The sequence below is a fragment of the Coenobita brevimanus genome, chromosome 24 (genome assembly GCF_032717465.1).
Source record: "Coenobita brevimanus isolate Jiangsu-jjx chromosome 24, ASM3271746v2, whole genome shotgun sequence".
NCBI classification, from domain to species: Eukaryota; Metazoa; Arthropoda; class Malacostraca; order Decapoda; family Coenobitidae; genus Coenobita; species Coenobita brevimanus.
The window spans coordinates 56,490,010-56,510,478 of record NC_136977.1 but is presented as its reverse complement, the minus strand read 5'-3'; the positions used below and the strand labels follow the sequence as shown (position 1 = coordinate 56,510,478).

Below are 20,469 nucleotides of genomic sequence, written 5' to 3'. Positions count from 1 at the left end.
TACACACACCTTCCACGTCTCCCATCTGCTCCAATTCATATTTGCCCAATCGTTCCTCCACTTCTCTCTTATACTCTGCCTTTTTCTCATCCTCTTGTAACCTTTCCACTCTCCTTGCAACTACTCCTTCCTCTCGTCTTTCCCTTCTTCTATTCCTCCATCTTACTTGAATCCTAATTCTGGCCACCACTAATTCTTTTTCCTGCTTTCCTTTATTCTCTACTCTCCGCATGAACCATTCCTCGATACAAGTCATTCTGAACTTTGGGATAATTTTCCCCCTCAGTCAGCTGGGCAGTTCCCCTACACAGCCCTTTAACCGTGTCAGAACGTTTTTTACGTATAAAAACTATTCGAAATGTTTTTCCGACTAGTCCCGCTTCTTTTTTTTTATTTATTTGTTTATTTTTATATTCAAATATTTGTTAACAATTTCATTGCCCAGAATGTCACAGATTGCAATAATTTTGGTAGCCATGCCGTGATAGTAAGGTAAATTATTGCCGTACCGAATTATTCATTTTTGTTGTTATTGTTAATCAGCTGATGCGGTGTGTTGCCAATTCAACGATTTTTGCTAGTTCTAGGGATATTTACTTCCATTCAGCAACAACTTTTATTAGTAAATGTCACTATAACTAGATGTATTCTAAAGAGTTCTACAAAGTTATGGGGATATTCCAGCGATTCCATGTTCATTTCTAACGATTTTCTGGAGTTTTATATTTAGCGTCATTCTAGCGGATGTTGAGAGCATGTTTAACGGTATCTATAGTCTTATCTGTGGCTTTAAATTCGGCAGCTCAATTGGTTATCTGCGTTATGATTAGTCGGCCGTGTGTGTGAAAGAGTAACTATTTAAGAAGGGTTATTGTTGCCAGCCCATTTCACTTCTTTTGGGAAACTTACACTCTACGTAAGTGTTCACGTACTAAGTGGGTGACTCCCTAATGAACAGACCACGGACTTACACCCAGACTTCGTGCCATCTACAGACCCGTCACAAAATATGTATACAGTCTGGTGACGATCTATTGTCTCCAACTTTGTCATGAAGTGGGATTTAAGTTCACAAGGCAGCCAATGATCTTTGGGCTTGTGGATTTTCTCCATGTCCACAGTCACTCTACAAGGACTCCAGGCGGCCCGACCATGTGTTTGTATTTTGTTTCATTACTTGACCCAAACTATGTTAAAAGGATAAACGCAGCTCTGTTGGTTGCATTACCTGCGTTATGATCTAGCCAGCCGTGTGTGTGATAGAGGAACACTGTTATAAGGAGGATTACTATTACCAACCCTTTTCACTTTTGGTAAACTTAAACTCTCCACATTTTGCTTCATTACTTGAACCAGTCAGTGTTAAAAGGGTAAACGCGTCATATGCATTTTTCGTCTGCTAACCGTTTTCCCCCATGTCGGTGCAGTACGGTGGCCTTCAGGAGTTGAGCATTGTGTATGAAGGTAATTCTGTCATTCATTTCACAACATAAGTGATTGTTGATGTTTGTTTGCTTATATGTTTTCCTCAGCCATTTTCGTAGTGCAGATTGGTAATGAGTTGAATGTTTATAGTGACTGGCATCACCGGGTCGGTGGCATTCTAACTGGTACCAGCATTTTGTCTTACACTAATTCACCACGCCCCCATGGAATATTCAGTGTGTCCTATGACATTTTACCATCATATTAGGGGAGAGGAGGTCTTCTCTGGCATTTCCTTCATAAATGCATCTTTCTAGGGTTGAGTTAAAGTAAAGAAAAGGTAAAATTGTCATTTCAGCACAAAACACAATTACGAAATTTTGGTCCTTTTTTTCAGTACAGTATTTTAGACAATTCTAAAATGCTTTTCTTCTATGGCATTTTCATTGCAAATTATTTTTATTTTACTTCAGAAGATAACCTAATCTAGTCTTTAGGAACAAAATAAAAATAATTTGCGACAAAAATGCCATAGAAGAAAGAAAAGTGCCTTAGAATTGTCTAAAATACCAAAAAAGAAAAAAGAAAAAGATCAAAATCTTGTAATTGTGTTTTTGGTTGAAATGAATAGAATGAAATAAAAATCCTAACTTTTGTGCTTGCTACCCTGTACCGGTACCTGATACCGGTATTGGAATGCAGTAGCTTGTCTCAGATGGTGAAACTGCAGGAGGGCTCCGTTGCATAAAATTTACAATCCTAATTTTTTTTTCTCTTAATAAAATTTGAAGATATCAAATTTAAAATCACCAGTTTTACATGTAAACCATGGTTGGTGGCCACCCCCTCTCAGACTTTTGGATTGTTCTGGCTCCAGAGTCAATACATCACTAAGCGTTCATCACTACTAACCTAACCTGGTATGCCCTAACCCAGCCTGACCTGGCTTAATCTAATCCAACCAAACCTAACTAGGCTGAATGATTTGGGGACGAATGAGTTTCGAGTCCAAATCAACCCAATGTCTTCTGTAGGACATCACAATGAATGTCAACAAACCAAACTTCGTGCTCTTTCGCAGAATTTGGGTGTCATGAACGAATTATGCAGTCTTTAATAACACAAGTGATATTTCTGTAGAATCTAGTGGTCGTGAATGAGTGTACAATTATGAAAGATATATAAGCCCTGTGATAAAATTTTCATCATTTGTTAAGGCGGGCTCTCCTGCAGATGCTTTACTGAACAGTGACAGTCCAGTGCTGAGGTGGATTAAGTTAGATAATAGGTTAATATCTTTTCACAGTGCCTTGTCAAGCAGACCATTGCTGGTACTTATGATTTCATAGCTGCGCAAGGTACCCAGTAGCTATGCAATTTGCCAATATAATTGTTTTGCAGATGTTAAAATATGGTCATTTGGTGAAAAGCTAGGAACAGGATCATATATTACAAGGTTTTAGTAGCAGTAGTAGTTGCAACCCAAGGTTTGTTGGAAATGTAAATCTAGTAGCCTAGACTGCAGGCTGAACTTGCTCCCCTTCCTGCAGTCAGCCATCACCTATCAAGGGATAAGGAGAGTTGAGGGGTGTTTGCATAACCAGGCAAAGGGGATGCCCAGCTTTGTTAGTGCCACCTTGCAAAGGCACCCCTCTCTAACAGCGGTCTTATGCAAATTAAGTTTATTAAATGCTTGGCAAATGTAGCCAACAGTACTGGTAGCCACAGAATAATGCTTCATGTATTGCATTTTTCTTTTTTCTTTTTCATGCCTTACCCAGGAGACCTCAGTTGTGTGCAGAGAAGTCTTTTTTTTTTTTAAGATCCTTTAATTATTTCAACCCCCTTTCCCCCCCCCCCCAACATAGGCTATGATGGTTTTGGTTTGGAGATGTAGGACACCAAGTGAAAATTTGGAAGAGCTCCCATGCATATATTGTACGGTACTGTTATTTACAATTAAATTTCATATTAGTTAAATGGCCATAACCTGCCACAATTGTCATAGTACAGTAATAGGTTTTAAAGGTGGCAGAAAATGCGTAAATTTGAAATTATTATTTATATCTACAGTCACCAATGTTTCATGCACATATCACCTTAAATGCTAGGACTGAGTTGTCTAGTGTAGAGTCCTTATGTTTCATATAGGGCAGTAAATTTTTGAATGAGATATCCCTTCTTCTGTGGTAGTTAAAGCTTGCCTGGGCTAAAGTGTTTTTCTTTTACAGATTAGGTGGTGAAATCCCTATCCAGCATATGTAGTGTCAGCACAGATCATCAATGACTCACAGGGAAACCAATATCACCTCCACGTTATTAGTAGGTATTTTTGGTGTTGATACAAGGCTGTGGCCTGATAGTCTTTCAAAACATTAACTTGATCCCCGGATAATGTGGTGATTATTGGTGATAGGTAGTTGCGGGTTGATATTTGTTCATGGTACGGTAGTGAAAGACAGTAAACTCTTGGTGTAACTGGATTATCTCAGTTCACATTATATCTGTGTGTAGGCTACCAGTAAAAGTGAATATCGGTAATCTGACTAGCAGAAGTACCGTATATAAAATACCAACATATATCTATGTTCTATAATTTTCCAGTGTTTTGAGCTACATAGAGTTCGCCATCAGCGACTTACAAAAAGAAAAACAGAAGTATGTATATATGTGGTGGACATCTGTGCTGGTAAGGGGTTGGCAATAGCCAACACCTACTTTCGTCATAAGATGATCCACCGGTATACATGGAGAGTAATGAGGAGGATGGATGGTGAACTTGTTGAACGAAAGGCAATGATAGACTACGTGTGTGTGGATGAGCGAATGAGAAGACAAGTGTTGGATGCAAGGGTGTGGAGAGGGTGAGGGAATGGAGTCTCGGACCATCACTTAGTGATGGCCAAGGTAGAGCTGCAAAGAAAGTGGTTGAGGAGACGAAGGGGAAGACAGGAGTAAGCAGCTCCTGTGAGAAGAGTGGAGAAATTGCAAGATAGTGAGAAAATGACAGAGTATAAGAGCATAGTGGAAGAAAGATTGGGAAGGTATGAGCTAGAGCAGATGGAAGGGGTGGAAGACGTATGTAAGATATTCACAGAAGAGATAAGCGCAGCGTGTGAGGCGGTTTGTGGAGTGAGGAGGAGATGCAAGGGTGTGCAAGGGACAGCATGGTGGAATGATGAGGTGAAACGAGCTGTGGAACAAAAGAAGAAGGCATATAGTGAATGGTTGGCGAGTAGAGGTAGGGGAGAAGATGAGAGAGAGAAGAGAGAGGTATATGTGAGCAGGAGAAGGGAGGTTAAGAGACTGGTGAAGGAGAGTAAGAAGAAAGTGGATGATGAGTTTGGGAGGAATCTGAGTGTGAAATGGAGGGAGAGTAAGAAATTGTTTTGGAAGGAGGTAAAGAAAGTAAGGCAGTGTGAAAGGGGAAATAGTAGGGGAGTGAAAGATAGGAATAATAGATTGTTGGTGGAGAAGAGAGAGAAATTGAGGAGATGGAAGGAGCATTTTGAGGATTTGTTGAATGTAGAGAGTGAGAGCAGTGTGAGTATAAGTGGTTGGGGAATGGCTGGGAGAAGAAGAGATGAGAGGAGGGAGGAAGAGATCAGTAGGTCAGAAATAGTGGAAGCGATGAAGAAGATTAAGCTGGGAAAGGCCCCAGGAATTGATGGAGTGTGTGGTGAAATGCTTAGGTATGGGGGTGAGATTGTTGTGGAGTGGATATGGAAGTTGTGTAGATTGGCTTGGGAAGAGGGAAGGGTTCCAGAGGACTGGAAATCAGGTATAATTGTTCCTTTATACAAAGGAAAAGGGGAGAGAGAATTATGTGGTAACCATAGGGGTATTTGCCTTCTTAGTGTGACTGGTAAAATATATGGTAGAATACTCATTGATAGGGTTAGGCATATGACAGAGGAGCTAGTTGGAGAAGAACAAGGGGGATTTAGGAAGGGAAATGTTTGTGTAGATCAGATATTTTTTCTAAGATGTTTAGTGGAGAAGTACAGTAATCCCGCATTTTTTGCGGATTTTTTGTCTACGGTTTTGCCCTCTCGCGGATTTTCTTAGCATTAATAAGTTCAACAAAAATATCCTTGAATATAGAGAAAAAAAAAAAAAAAATGAAATTCCCGCAGCTTCCAATTGTAGCGCGGTAAACTCACGCCACCCTCTGTCCCTTTCCCGTGGCCCCTCTGCCAGTGTTACCATATCTAGCATAATTTTATTCTTTTAGCATAATTTTGATCAAATTTTCGAGTCTGGAATATTTTTTAGCATATTAGAAGTTTTAGAATCATTCTAGCATAATTTAGAATGGAATGGAATATTTTTAGAATAATTTAATAAAAGCTACAAATCAGAGAGAGAGAGAGAGAGAGAGACGAATAAGGTAAGAAGATGTTTGAATAGTTGGTTACTTTCAGTTTGGGCTTGGTTGGGTTGGATTAGGTTAGGTTGGATTAGGTTAGGTTAGGTTTTAGGTTAGGTTCGGTTTGGTTCGGTTAGGTTAGGATAAGTTTGAGCTTTGTACTTTACCCATGAAACCTAGGTTTTTCCGATGGATTTTGGTATGATTCATTCGATTTTCAGCTTCATTTCAGTCGGAAATGACCATTTTCTGTGTTTTCCCCCCTCCCTATAACCCCCGATTCCCCAAAGATCCCTCATTATTTCAGGGGGATGGGGGGGGTCATATCTCAAAATCTGGTTATTTCCGACGGAAATGATGCTCAAAATCGAACGAATCACATCAAAATCCATCAGAAAAACGTAAGTTTCGTGGGAAAAAGCAGTATGGGTAGATACCGATATTTATCCTCTTACTGAATGTAGGTTCATTTTAATATTTTCATAGTAAACAATACATAATTAATATGTTGCACGAATATGTATAGAATTTTATCATTTAGCTTCAAGTTAGCATAATTCATTTTTTACTTGGAACAAATATGCTCAATCTAGCATAATTTTTTCATTGCCCTAGCATAATTTCGTTGTTTGGATATGGCAACACTGCTCTCTGCCTCGCATTCTTCAGTCCACGCCTGACTGCCTTAAGTGGCTGTTGTGGTTGTAACCACACTATGATATGAGCCTCTTGCCTCCCACTTGCTTTCCACATGGCCCCAGGACGTAAGCCAGCCTCACCAAAGGCTAATAATACAATTAGTAAGAACTCCAAAGTGACAAAACGATCAAGTTATGACCTTAGCAGAGAAAATTGTGTTACTGGACAAGCTAAGAAACGACCGTGCGAGTGTTTGCTATCACCAGTTAATGCATCTTTTTATTTTGTACTGTTTTGTTAATAAATGTGTAGATAATTGTGTATTACAGTACGGTGTTTACGTTTTTCCTTCATAATGGAGTATGTGCTTTCAATCTTGTAAGAAGGTATTTCGGGATGAGTATGGAGGTTTCGGGACAATTCGCAGTCACAACAAACACAAAACAATTCGCCTTCATTAATGAAGATAGCTATGGGTGACGCTAGAATATAATTCAAAGGCGACTACAGCGAGGAAGAAACAAGTTAATTATTGACTAAAGGTGCAACTAATAAATAATATCCAGAACCTACGCTACTGAACATAGACTGCTGGATCCCCCTGAAATATAGTTATTAAAGTATTGATTAATTAATAATAAGTATATTGATGAAAGTATTGATTAGTATATTTATAGAATGGCGGGGAATCGTCCAGGGTGCGAATTGTTCTGAAGGGGAATCGTCCATGTTTTGACGGGGAATTGTCTGACGGCGAATTGTCTCGCAATCAGTATGGACATGGACTGTGTGATGGGCAGCATGGTGGACACAAGTGCAAGTTTTCAATTGTTAATAGAGTATTCGCGGAATTGACTTTTCGCGGGGGTTACAAGAACGTAACTACCGCGAAATATGCGGGATTACTGTATCTAGAGAAGGGAAGGAAAGTGTATGCTGCCTTCATGGACTTGGAGAAAGCTTATGACAGAATAGATAGGCAAGGTATGTGGAAGGTATTAAGAATATATGGAGTGGAGGGGAAATTGTTGAGTGCTGTGAAGAGTATGTATGAGGGAGCTAGGGCTACGGTGCGAGTGGATGGTGAGCTGAGTGAGTTCTTTGATCTCAATGTGGGACTGAAACAGGGTTGTGTGATGTCTCCATGGCTGTTTGATATATATATGGATGGGGTTGTAAAGGAGGTGCAAGGTAGGGCAGTGGATGTGGGGGTGGCCCTAATGAATGAGGGTGAGATTTGGAAGCTTCCGTTGTTGCTGTTTGCTGATGATACAGTATTGTTGAGTGAAGATGAATGGGAGTTGCAAGGTTTGGTGAATGAATTTGGGACAGTGTGTAGGAGGAGGAATCTGAAAGTTAATGTAAACAAAAGTAAAGTTATGGTGTTTGAGAGGAATGAAGTCACAGAGTGTGCAGTGAGGTTGGATGGTGAGGATATGGAGAATGTGAGTGCATTCAAGTACTTGGGTAGTGTGATGAGTAAGGATGGAACTTTGGGGGATGAAGTACGTGAAAGGGTACAGCAAGGAAGAAAGGTTGTTGGTACACTGAAAGCAGTGATGAGAAATAGGGAGGTGAGTATGGAAGTTAAGAAGTCACTGCATGATGGTATTGTGATCCCTACCCTGACGTATGGAAGCAAGGCGTGGACCTTGCAAGAGGGGAACAAGTCAAGAGTAAGAGCAGTGGAAATGAGTTACTTGAGAGGAGCATGTGGAGTGACGTGGAGGGACAGGTTGACGAATGAAGAAGTGAAGGAACGTTGTGGGGTAGATGTGGATGTGGTTGAAAAGATTAGGAGAAATACACTGAGGTGGTTTGGACATGTGGAGAGAATGGAGAATGAAAGACTGACTAAGAGGGTGTATGTAGGTGAGGTGGAGGGAGGGAGAGGGAGGGGTAGACCGAGGATGAGGTGGAGGGATGGAGTTGAGAGGTATATGAGGGAGGGGGGGGTGAGTTGGGGGGAGGGGAGTCAAATGGTGGGTGACAGAGTGACTTGGAGGCGTTTTGTCTGCGGCCACCCTTTGCGGGATTAGGGCGTCGGGCTATAGATAGAGATAGATAGATGTATATATGTTGGGTGAACATAAATTTTTGGACATCTTGTGCCGCAGCCTGTTTGGCTGTCATCTTCCAGCCGAACTCCCTCAGGGCCTGCTTGCCCCATTCCACACTGTGGTGTTGTTGAGTAATCCAAGTCTGTCAGGCCAAGCAAATCCATCTACCACTGGTTAGCAACTGCCCAGTCATGCAGGACCATCCCATACAGTGAACCAGTGCTCCCCTGCTGCAGACAGTGCCTCAACACAGCGAGACACAAGGAAAAGTGCGAAATGGGGGTCTGGTTCATGGATGGTTGCCTAATTTATGTCTCTCCACCTTTGTTATTGGGCATCATAGTAGGCTTCATGTCACCCCATTATTTGGTTACCGGTATATGATTACCATCCAGTGTTGTAAATGGTGTCCTGGGTTACAGGAAGCCATTTGGCTAGTCACTGTGTAGAGCCACCTGAAGTGGAAAGAAGAAGAATAAAAAGTGAGAGGAAGAATGTGAATATAGGAAGAGAGTTGGACAGACTTAGAAAATGAATGATAAAGGTGAAGGAAGAAGTAGGCAGCACAACATAGTGTGAGTGAATGATCCTATAGCTGAATATGCAGCATTTACTAGCCTTCCCTGTAACTGCTTGCATATTTATTTTCTGTTCAGAACCTTCCTCATTTGCCTTTCTAAACCTGTATGTGTGACCAAAACTTCCTGTCACCACCACCAACATCATCATCATCATCATCATCATCATCATCATCATCATATCATCATCATCATCATATCATCATCATCACTTCTTTTCCCATGATAGGGTCCAGAGAACCAGATATATACTGTAATATATAGGCCGTAAGTCATTTATTGTTCTTAAATTTCTACACCCAGGCTGGAGGCATTGCAGGAACAGCAGTTGATGTTACACTGTTCCCGTTGGACACAATCAAGACACGTCTGCAGAGTGAAGGAGGTTTCAGAGCTTCTGGAGGTTTTCGAGGGATCTACAGTGGAGTGGCACCTGCTGCCTTAGCCTCTGCACCAAGTGGTAAAGGACAGTATACAGTACAGTAGAACTTCACTATAACGGAATAATTGGAGGAAAACCAGGCTCAATAAAGCCGGAAGTTCGATAAATCCGAGGTTCTTCCCTAAGGTGGAAATTCAAGCACATAATTGAAAATTAATGAGAACATTATCATTTGCTAGCACTAAAATTGAAAACCATTCCTCTAGTACTAAAAATGATAACTGTACCCCAAGTACTAAAAAGGAAAACTATTCCCACTTTACACTAACCTGGTCCAAAATTTCACCCTTTTGCAGTTTATTGCACATCTTTGTTCTAGCATTTCTTTATGTCTAGTACAGTATCACCATAATCTGTTATTACAACTCAGCAGTCATGATGGGGAGAGAATGACTTCAAGCAGGGTTGGAATAAAAATGGTTGGAAACACATGTATTTACCCATTTTGCCCCATTTAATGACCATAATTTGCTATAGGAGACGAAAGTTCAGTGGGCTCTGAGACATTCGTTAAATCCTAAATCCATTATATTGAGGTCTGTTATACTAAGGGTCTGCTGTATATTTATTTTTGTATCATAAGTTTTGTTGATAAGTAATGAATGTACAAGGTTAAATATCAGATAATTTTTTTTATATGTCACTATGACTGATATTTTTTAAATATTTAAAGATAGGGAAAAAGAGCACTGCTTGTATATTTCATAGGGAAAAAGAGCACTGCTTGTATATTTCATGTGCATTGTAAAACACAATTAAAAGTATGTGAGTGGAGAAATGGCAACTCCCTCTCTTCACAATTGTGTAGGAGTTAGCAGTTCCCCTGTGGGTACTCTGGATGTATCACTCAGACAGCCCAGGAGGTATTTGAACTTATTTGTGATGTCTGACCAAAAAGCTAATAATTCAGATTTTCTCCCTGTGTAGTAAAGCATTTTGAATAGAGATAATGGAAAGGGTAGTGGGGCGAGTAACTTAGGCATCTTTTACCACAGCGTTAGTATATTTCTTGTGTCCCGTTGTTAGCCAGGACCTACGGCACACAGTTGTGCCTTATATTTTGGAATGAGCCATTGCCAATGATAACTGTGTTGTGAATGATGCCTCTTGGTTGTAGTGACAAGTTTTGAATATTATTTTTGTGATTGTAAGAGTAATTAATCATGAATTTAATGATGGTGTTGGAAATTTTGAATGTAATTAGTGCTGGTGGTGTCTGTAATGATGTATTAATGATAAATGTGTTGGTAGTAATGATGAGGATGGCGCATTGTAGTGGTGGTTATAGTGGAACTTACAGTAATGACAATGATAGTATTAGAGTAATATTCTTGTGAAGAAATATTTGATACCAGTGAGAGAGAGAGAGATTTTTCTTCTTACAGGGATAAGGTTCAGAGAGAGAGAGAGAGAGAATTTTTGTTCTTGTAGAATAAGGTTCACAGTCAGATAAGTGACTCTGTGCCCTGCCAGCATCAGTGGTTGGAGATCATCAGTTACTCAGATGAACTGTCATCAGTTCTACAGAAATTCACACCTTAGCCTCACAGTTTGATGCTGGAGCCGGCCAGAACTTAGACACTGAGAAGAACAAGGAGGAGTAAGTCACCAGCATCAAGAGAAGCCAAATGATCCTAATGAATGATGTCCAGAGAGTCCTTTATTCAGTTAGGAATGTGTTTCAAAATATCTTAACTTCTTCTGTACAATTTATCCCGTGCTTAGTTTATCCAGTGCTTAGTTGGGCAGTGGCAGCATTAGGGTGGTATGAAGGTCATTGACTGCTCAGATAGCAACAAACAGTTTTCATCCATCCATCCATCCATCCATCATCCAATCCTATGTTGCCCCATGAGGAGTGTAGGAGCCCGGGGCTAGGCAAGTTGGTCCTGACATTTAAGATGAGAGTGACCAGCCTCACTCATCCCTGAGTGGCATACTTGAGCAATAAACCCCAACAACCCCTTGGATATAAACCTTCACTGGCTCAGTCTGATTGGACGCCATAATTACCTTTACATTTTTTTATTATAATAAAAAATATTTTTGTCTCATATACAAATTTTCATATTTTTCAGCCGCCTTATTTTTTTGTGCATACGAGGGCACCAAGAAACTTCTTAGGGAGCACATTCCAACTCAGTATGAGCCAACTGTCCATATGGTTGCAGCATCTTTTGGTGAGGTGGTAAGTAATGATCATGTGCAGTTGTGTAGATGGTTATGCCTGTGAGGTGGAGGCAGGATTCAGGGAGCTTGAGTGTGTGACCCATTTTCACTGGGCATGCTGTTAATTAGTTCCCCCTTAATTACATTTTTTTTTTTTTTTCCCCACCTGTGGGTGGGAAAAATAGGTGGGATGATGATGATGATGGTGATGATGATGATCTATACAGTACATTATAGTTATTTTGCATACCTGACCCCCTATTGTTCTTCTGTTGGGGGATTATGGAGGCACTTTTTAGTAAGATGGAAATTAAACATGTAATTACCTTGTAAAGTAGTTACTCAAATACACAAAGATATGTACAGCCATGATCAAAGTTTGGTGGTATCCCCCTGCCAAATTTATGCTGATGAATGTTTCTCATTTCCCCCATAAATGACAGAGAATATCCCTCCTTGTACACCTCTGTTTTGCTCTTCATATTACTGTCGCTTCCTTCTGCATATTTTTCTTTGACATCTTACATTTGCCACAGCTGGTAGGGAAGCGTCAGCAGACTTTTGGTTGAGGTAGTCCCTACAGTATACAGTATTTTATGATTCTGATTTTGAAAGACAAGAGCTAGACTTCCCATTCATGGTGAACCTTCTCAGCACATGTGAAGCCTTTAGTCAACTGCGAAAACCATCTCCCCAACACTATTCAGCATCCACAAATACTCAAGACTGTCTTGTTTCCTGCTACCACTGATGGAACTAGTTTATAGATTGCAACACTCAAAGAGAAAAATGATTGGGAAATTAGAGATAGAGAGAAGGGACAGGAGATTGTTACTCTCTGCATGTGACAAGGGTATTTTCAGCAAAGCAGTGAATATGGCATGTATCTGCACCCGTTTGTCTTGTTCACTTCCCTTGGTCATGAGTCTGAGGACTTTTTCTGTGACATTCACCTTTTGTCATCTTTTATAATCTCCTGACTGGAGTTATAGAGAGGCCAGTCAAAGTGAAGTCAAAATAACATAACACCACAGTATTTAACATGTTTAGTGAAAAAAAAGGACTGAATGATGTGTGTGGCTTAACTGTGGAGTGTTGTTTTTAAGATGCACTAATTGAGTTTTGATTCTTACAGGCCTCATGTTTTATCAGAGTCCCAACGGAGCTTGTTAAACAACGAAGACAAGTCCAACTTTACCGTTCTTCCTTTGAAGTTATTTCAGCCATAATAAAGAGTGAAGGCTACAGGGGCCTTTTTCGTGGCTATATAAGCACTGTATCCCGTGAGATTCCTTTCTCATTCATTCAGTTTCCTCTGTGGGAATACCTGAAGAAATATTGGTCTGAGAAGCAAGGCTATTACGTGCTTTCCTGGCAAGCTTCTGTTTGTGGTGCTATTTCTGGTAAGTAGCCATTATTATATGTAAGCTCCTGAAGTAAGTTGATGTACAATATATTCATGAGATGCAGTACTATGAAACTAAAAGTTAATTTTGCAAGTGAAGTTGAACCAGCAGAACATACTACCATGTAGCACACTTTCAGTCACCCCATTTTCATTGAATTCATGCCTTTTTTTTTCTCTGGGATTTTGAAGAGGTGAATTACGTGTGAATGGTTGATTGTGTGGTTTGTTTCACATGGTATGATGTTTGATAAGCCGTCCACTTTTGTGCATTCTCTTTTGTTGTTTCTGGATCCTGCCTCACCCTGTTTTGGTTAGGAAATTGGGTGAGAATGATGATGATAGTGCTGTGTTGTCATTGTCATAGTTGCTTATACCTTCTAAAGTATAGCTGATCCGGTAGGTAGATCCTGGCACCAAAATTGCCTCTGACTTTGATCTGAAATGCCCTCCCTTCTGCATACTGAGTAAACGTGTACCATGTGATTATAGACCTTTGTTTCACTGGCCTTGTGTTTCCCTTTGTAAGTACATTCCTTTGGCCTCATTATTCCCCCGGTTCTTTTCTTTCTTCAAGTGTTATCTGATCAGTTTTTTCTATTCCCAGGAGTTGCTTGCATCTTTTTATATTGTCCTTCCATTGAGAACCTTGTACAGGCATTGTATCATCAGAAGTTAGTTTTGGAGAGAACAATGTGGGTAGAAAACCAAACCACATGCCAAAGTCCACATTAGATGCTCCAGAAATTGCCGTAGCTTTTCTTTTAAATGCTGTCTAGTAATGTACGTTAATGTATGTCTGCATTTTATGATATATCCTTGCCCTTTTTTCAAATAATTATGCAGCATATACTGTAATAATGAGACAAGTACAGTGTAATAATTGGACCATTGATTAGAAAGATGTATTTAATTTATTGCTTGTTCATGTTATTTATTTTTTTTTTAAGCAATAATATGAAGATTACAGAGTTGCTTATTTGAATATTACAGAATTTCTTGTTGACTAGTATTATTACGGGCACTTATGGCATTCCTGTACTGAAGCATAAACACAGTGATGTTATTTTGTGTTCAGTAAGAACACCTCTATACACATTATTGTCTTGTGTTCTTGGGTATACAGCAATACATTTTGATACACAATGCTTCTTGTGAAGAAAATTTATTAATTAAGTTGTACACTGTTTCTTATTCAGATAGTAGGCATGAGATGAAACAGGAAGTAATGTACTGTAGTTGATGATTCTCCCAACCCAGAACCATGTTAGACCTTCCTCTTTCCATTAGTGATATGAAAGCTTATAATTCATTTATTACTTTTTACTTTGCCATAATACAGCTATACCCCAGTTTAACAATGCATTTGGTTAAGTAAAAACCCATCGTTAGGCAGAATATCTTATCACGGGGTAGATTTAACATGTAAGGTATAGGGATGGGTATTTAAGCCTTGGGTTTCCCCTCCAAGCAAGTCTTAAACCCACCCAAATGAGTCCCAAACCAATCTTAAAGCCAGTCTAAATGGCCTAACAACTGTAAAAGAAGCTAACCTAAGCATAACAATGTAAATAACTCACTAAATCTAACAAATGTGATCTGAAAATTGTCAAATATAAGTCTGGAAAAAATCAAGCTTAATAAACTGTACCCCAAAATGACAATGTTCATTCCATCTGTGGCTAAAACACATTAATCTAAGTCTATAAATAGTTTATAAATCAACCTAAAAACACAATTTTAGTCTAAAATATCATCAAAATCAGTAAAAAAAAATAAAAACCCATCATTAAACCGGGGTTTGGCCATCATTACACGGGGTATGGTGGTATTTCTACATCCATTGCTAACCCAGGGTATTGCATCTAGGGGTATCGTATCATGAGGTATACCTGTGCTCTACATGGCGTATCATATCATATCATTTACAAAGGCACGAAATATGAATGTGTCGGCCTTGGTAACCTGGTGGTGGCCCTTCGTGCTGCTTAATCTCTGACAGCCTCAGTATTCACTATTCAGTCCCTTATCCCTGAGGTCAAACTCTATGACCTTGTTCCAGGTCTTTTTTGGTCTGTCTCTTGCAACCCTACCCCCTGTCAGTAGGTAGGTAGAGAGGAGCCACCAGTGCCAATAATGTAGAGATTCTTTGCCATAGTGTTGGGTATCGTAGATTACTGCTGCTGCTAAACGTATATCATAGTTGTAGCTAGGAGTTTAGAATTGTAGTAGACTGGCGAGGCACCTATGTGGGCTGCTACCAATGTTAATAGTCGAGGCGTTGGATAGCATGGATACTGTATATTTGTAGGTCTCCTTCTGTCTCACTCCCCTCTCTGTCTCTCTGGTATTGTAAGTGAAGGTGAAGTAGAGACACCCTGGGATTAAGGGGTTTAATTGTGACAGTTTCACGGACAGAGTGACATAACCCACTAATTGCCAGAATGACAGCTAATCACTTACTGCTGCTACTTCCTACTCCTTCTCTTTCTCTACTCAGCCTCCTTCTGACACCTTCTATCTCCTTCTCTCCTTTTGCCTCCCTACACCTGATATCTTGGTTTATATTATTGCATGGCTTCCGGCTGGCTGATGTTGGTGTGTATAGTGTCCAGCACACTTCTGTCACGTGGCTAAGCTGGCTTCCGTGAGTTACACCAAGTGTTTGATATACATCCTGAGATTCTTGATAGTCAGGGCTAGAGAATGTGTTTGTTTCTGTTCCTGATGCCATAGACATATCGACCTGCTTATTACATATTGTGATAGTGTTACTATTGTGCTATGAATATATAATGCCTATACACCCTGACATTCACACTTGTCACCTTCTGCACCCATTTGTCATCCTTCATTCTCACAGCATGCCCAGACCATCTCAGTCTATCCCTCTTCATCACGACACCAGTACATTCCAGTCCCATCCTTCCTCTCAACACTTCAATCGCAATCCTAGCCTCCCTAGGTCTCGAATTCAAGGACGTAGTACACGTCCCTCAAATCATTGTCATTTCTGTATAATTGAGTCTGTGTACATTTATGACCCTTTAAGCACATTGTGCTTTTATGGTGATAGGTTGCCTTTGATGGGCAGCTCAGTCAGGTTTACTTGTGATAAAACATGCTTAAGACAGTTACGGTACATTAAAGAGGTTTAAAGAGAAATAAAACATTAACTACATGGGCAGTTTCAACCATCAGGGTGAACTGTTTGCTGCAGTCAGTGTGCTTTTTCCATATGTGCAACATTCCCCCCCCCCCCCCTTTTTTTTTTTTTATATAGCACTTGGATTCAAGTGAGCATGGAAGTGAAAAAGTTACTACATGACAGTATTGTGATACCAACTCTAACGTACGGAAGTGAAGCTTGGAGATTGTTGGAAGGACACAAGTCAAGAGTGAGAGCAGTGGAAATGAGTTATTTAAGAGGAGCCTGTGGAGTCACGTGGAGAGACAGGCTGACGAATGAGGATATAAAGGAGCGTTGTGGTGTGGATGTGGATGTGATAGGAAGCGTTATGAGGAATACACTGAGGTGGTTTGGCCATGTGGAGAGGATGGAGGGTGAAAGACTGACGAAGAGAGTGTATGTGAGTGAGGTGGAGGGGGGAAGAGGGAGGGGGAGGCCGAGGATGAGATGGAGGGATGGGGTGGAGAGGTATATGAGAGAGGGGGGTGTGAGTTGGGAGCAGGGCAGTGAAATGGCGGGGGACAGGGCGACTTGGAGGCGATTTGTTTGTGGCCACCCCAAACGGGATTGAGGCGTCTGGCAATAGATAGATAGATAGATAGATTCAGTGCATAGAGAGGCCTCACATACAGAGGGATCAGTGTACTGTAGTAGTCTTTATATGGTGTTATCAGTATGTATCTGCCAGTTTTTGGCCCATATGCCTCTCTTTGTTCCCTGTTTTACCTTGGAATTATTTATTCCAGGTGGCGTATCAGCAGTCATTACAACACCATTGGATGTTGCAAAAACAAGAATAATGTTGGCACATGAGGAAAACACTTTGGCTAGAGGAAGTATTGTGACTGCTCTACAAGTTGTTTACAAGCAACGTGGCCTACCAGGGTATAATTTTTTTTTTTTTTTTTTTTTTTTTTTTTCACCCTTCCTTACTTGACTCACTTTTCCTTATCAGACCTGCTATCCATTCCTCTGTTTGCCATTATGCCCTGAATGTGCCTTCTAAGTACATATGACAGCATTGCATTACTCATGAAGAAGAAGCAAAAAGGATTGTTGTTCAAACATTCCCTTGTGTGTGACATGTACTGGAGCTTGAAGTGTCCATATGTTGGTGTGTATGTTGTAGTTTGTGTTTAAGAGCAACAAAAATTACAGTGAACCCACACTCTAATGAACCCTGATATAGCAGATATCATATTTAATGGGCAACACAAATCCCACTGAACTTTCATCGACATTAAAACAATGTCCATAAATTGGGGCACAGTGGGTCATAGTACATGTTTTCCTATCCTTTTTACTCCATCCTGGCCTGAAATTGCCCTAACCCAGTCATGATTACTGACTTGTAATGACACTGTAGTAATACCATACTAGTCATGAAAAAGTGCAATGACAAGGATGTGAAATAAATTTCAAAAGGATGAATTTATCGGCCAAGTTACTGTAAAAAGAGCCTAGTTTACATTTTCACTGCCAGAATATTCTGTTGTACTCATTTTCAAATTTGTGCTGGAAATCCCACTTCCGGGGGAGGGGGGAACCCTCAGTTTTAACGGACTACTGGCTTTAATGGACTTGACTTCCCCCAGTTGATCATTATAGCGAGGATCTTCTGTACGATGTTTTCAGTTTGCTTCCAAGTACGAGAGGTGTTCTTTGTGGTTGTGTGTGTATAACAGCGTTTTTGAGATAAAGAGATTTTACATTGTGTGTGTGTGTGTGTGTGTGTGTGTGTGTGTGTGTGTGTGTGTGTGTGTGTGTGTGTGTGTGTGTGTGTGTGTGTGTGTGCGCACGTGCATGCATGCGTGCATACATACATACATACATACATACACTGCATGATTCAGTCATTGAAATAATGAACAGTAGTCGCAGAACCTTTTTGTAGCAAAAATAATTTCACTTTCCAATCTGTCTATATATTTATAGCTGCCTCGCATTTTTTGCTTTCTCTTTGAAAGCCTAAGCTTGTCTTTCTGAGTTGCTATATAGTACATATATTTCACTTGTGGATGACTAAGGAAAAAAAAATATTGATTTCACCTTGCCTGAAGACAGAAGATGAATAACAGTACATGATCTGATTTGGAACTTCAGGATTTTATTTTATCTCTGCAGTTAATGTTTAAGCAGGTTAAAATCATATGGAAGTAGCAAGAGCAAAATCTAAAATACATCTTTAGAGCTAAGGAGTTAAATGAGTTTAAGAATTACCCTTAGTTAAATCCCTCCACCTTTCATGTTCTCTCACCTTCATTATGACTATGGTATTTCTTAGCTCTGTGGTTTCATTTTCATTATTTTATTTTATGTATTGTTTTAATATCACTTATTTATTCCTTTCTTGCCTCCTTTCATTTTGTATGTGTAATATATCTTTCCTCTCCCCAGTTTGTTCTCAGGAATACTTCCCCGGACGACATGGATAGCTGTTGGTGGTGCTGTTTTTTTGGGAGTGTATGAAGAAGCACAGTCATTAATACTTCCATATACTGTACAATAAAGACTCAGTTACCAATGCTAAAGAACGCTCTTAACATTCAGTCAAGACTGTATCTTCAGCCAGTTAATAGGTAGTTACAGTTTTGTTGCTGTTCAGCTTTTATTCAGTACAGTACTATGGTAAATATTTCTGAATGGATACCTAATAATGTATTTCAAATGTTATATGAAATTCTTCTTCATTGTTAACTGATGAAAAGAGTAAGTAGACACATTCATAAAAAGTTACTGGAGGTTATCAGATGGTTTATTCAGCTTCAGAAAGTCTGTCTATCTATCTATTGCCAGACGCCTCAATCCCGTTTATTTATTCATTCATCACCTAATCCTGTGTTGCCCCATGAGGACTGTAGGAGCCTCAGGTTAGGCAAGTTGGTCCTGATATTTAAGATGGGAGTGACCAGCCTCACTCATCCCTGAGTGGCATTACATGAACAATAAACCCCAACCATCCCTTGGATATAAACCTGCCCAGGCTCAGTCTGATTGGAGTGCCTTAATTATGCACTAAACCACTAGGCAGAGAAAGTCAAGAAGAAAAAAGTCCAGATACTTTTTTGATGAATTGTTCATGTAGTTTAGCTTTAAGTATTGAAAACTGGGAGGTTTTCTCATGCTGGTTTTCATAGTTCACTAGAGTTAATTCTGTCTCTCTATCTCCAGATAATATTATTCAGCTGAAGGAGAGATATCAGGTTGTAAAAGAATTAATGGAAACTGTTTCAAATCCGTCACTACAGATGATGTTTCTTTAGTAAACAAAATCGTATGAAGCTAATAAGAATAAAAATGCAGAAGTCGTCAGATTGTCAGGGGTTGAGCAGAAAGGGTATTATCATAGTAAAAAGGCTAACCCCTTCAGCTCAGTGATAGATTGTTGTTACCTACCAGACTAATATATTCAACTCAGGAAAGACCATGGGAGCTACAACTGTGAAAGTGAAATGTGACCATGAGCTTGGTAAGTAGCCACACAGTCGTCATTCATAGGTGATGGTTGCACATTATTTAACATCCAGTCCATAGGAAGAAAATGTATCGTGGCCAGCTTCTGTGGTGATTACTTAATGTGAAGCATGGCATAAATTAATTGAACTTTTAATTCTAACCCATCCTTTTTTAAAGTCTCACCTAGCTGCATAAAGTCAGCTTGAGGTAGCAGGAATAAGTGTGAAAAGGTGTCATCATAATGAAAGGGTTAACACCAGATGGATACACGGTAGCCACTCACTCAGTGTAGTGCTGCTTTGGATGTCTTTCTTTCTTTCTTTCCTCTTCTGTCTTCCTTTCCTTCATTCTTTCCTCTTCCTTCTGCCTATGGGTGACTCTACACTGAGTGACAAGCCAAATGGTTTCCTGTACACCAGGAAACCATTTACTATGCTGGGTGGTAACCACGTAACCAAATTATGGCGCTTGCTAGTTTAGTGGGTAACTAAGGCACTCCAATCAGATTGAGCCTGTGTAGGTTTATATCCAAGGGGTGGTTGGGGTTTATTGCTCAGGTAATGCCATTCAAGGATGAGTGAAGCTGGTCACTCTTAAATGTCAGGACCAATTTGCCTAGCCCCGGGCTCTCATGCTCCTCGTGGGGCAACTTAGGATTGGATGATAGATGGATGGATGGATAGTCATATTTGAATGTACTGTACTATACACTGTAAATAATCATAGATCCAGGAGA

The 20,469-nt window shown here is 40.0% G+C and overlaps 1 protein-coding gene across 1 annotated transcript; it reads left to right on the top strand.

The window, feature by feature from the left end:
• The first annotated feature begins 3,708 nt into the window (after window positions 1-3,708).
• LOC145393444 (mitochondrial S-adenosylmethionine carrier protein) lies at window positions 3,709-20,469 on the top strand. The gene is made up of 6 exons (XM_080267541.1): window positions 3,709-3,747; window positions 9,375-9,531; window positions 11,592-11,701; window positions 12,818-13,085; window positions 17,024-17,162; window positions 18,675-20,469. Exons 1-6 carry the CDS (start codon window positions 3,709-3,711, stop codon window positions 18,784-18,786), a joined length of 825 nt encoding a protein of 274 aa, XP_080123667.1. The 3' UTR covers window positions 18,787-20,469.

Excerpts from the sequence above, each read along its gene's own strand:
- LOC145393444 (XM_080267541.1), top strand. The coding sequence starts at position 3,709 with ATGACTCACAGGGAAACCAATATCACCTCCACGTTATTA. Across the intron at positions 11,702-12,817 it reads CAGCATCTTTTGGTGAGGTG|GCCTCATGTTTTATCAGAGT; the intron begins GTAAGTAATGAT and ends TGATTCTTACAG. Across the intron at positions 13,086-17,023 it reads TGTTTGTGGTGCTATTTCTG|GTGGCGTATCAGCAGTCATT; the intron begins GTAAGTAGCCAT and ends TATTTATTCCAG.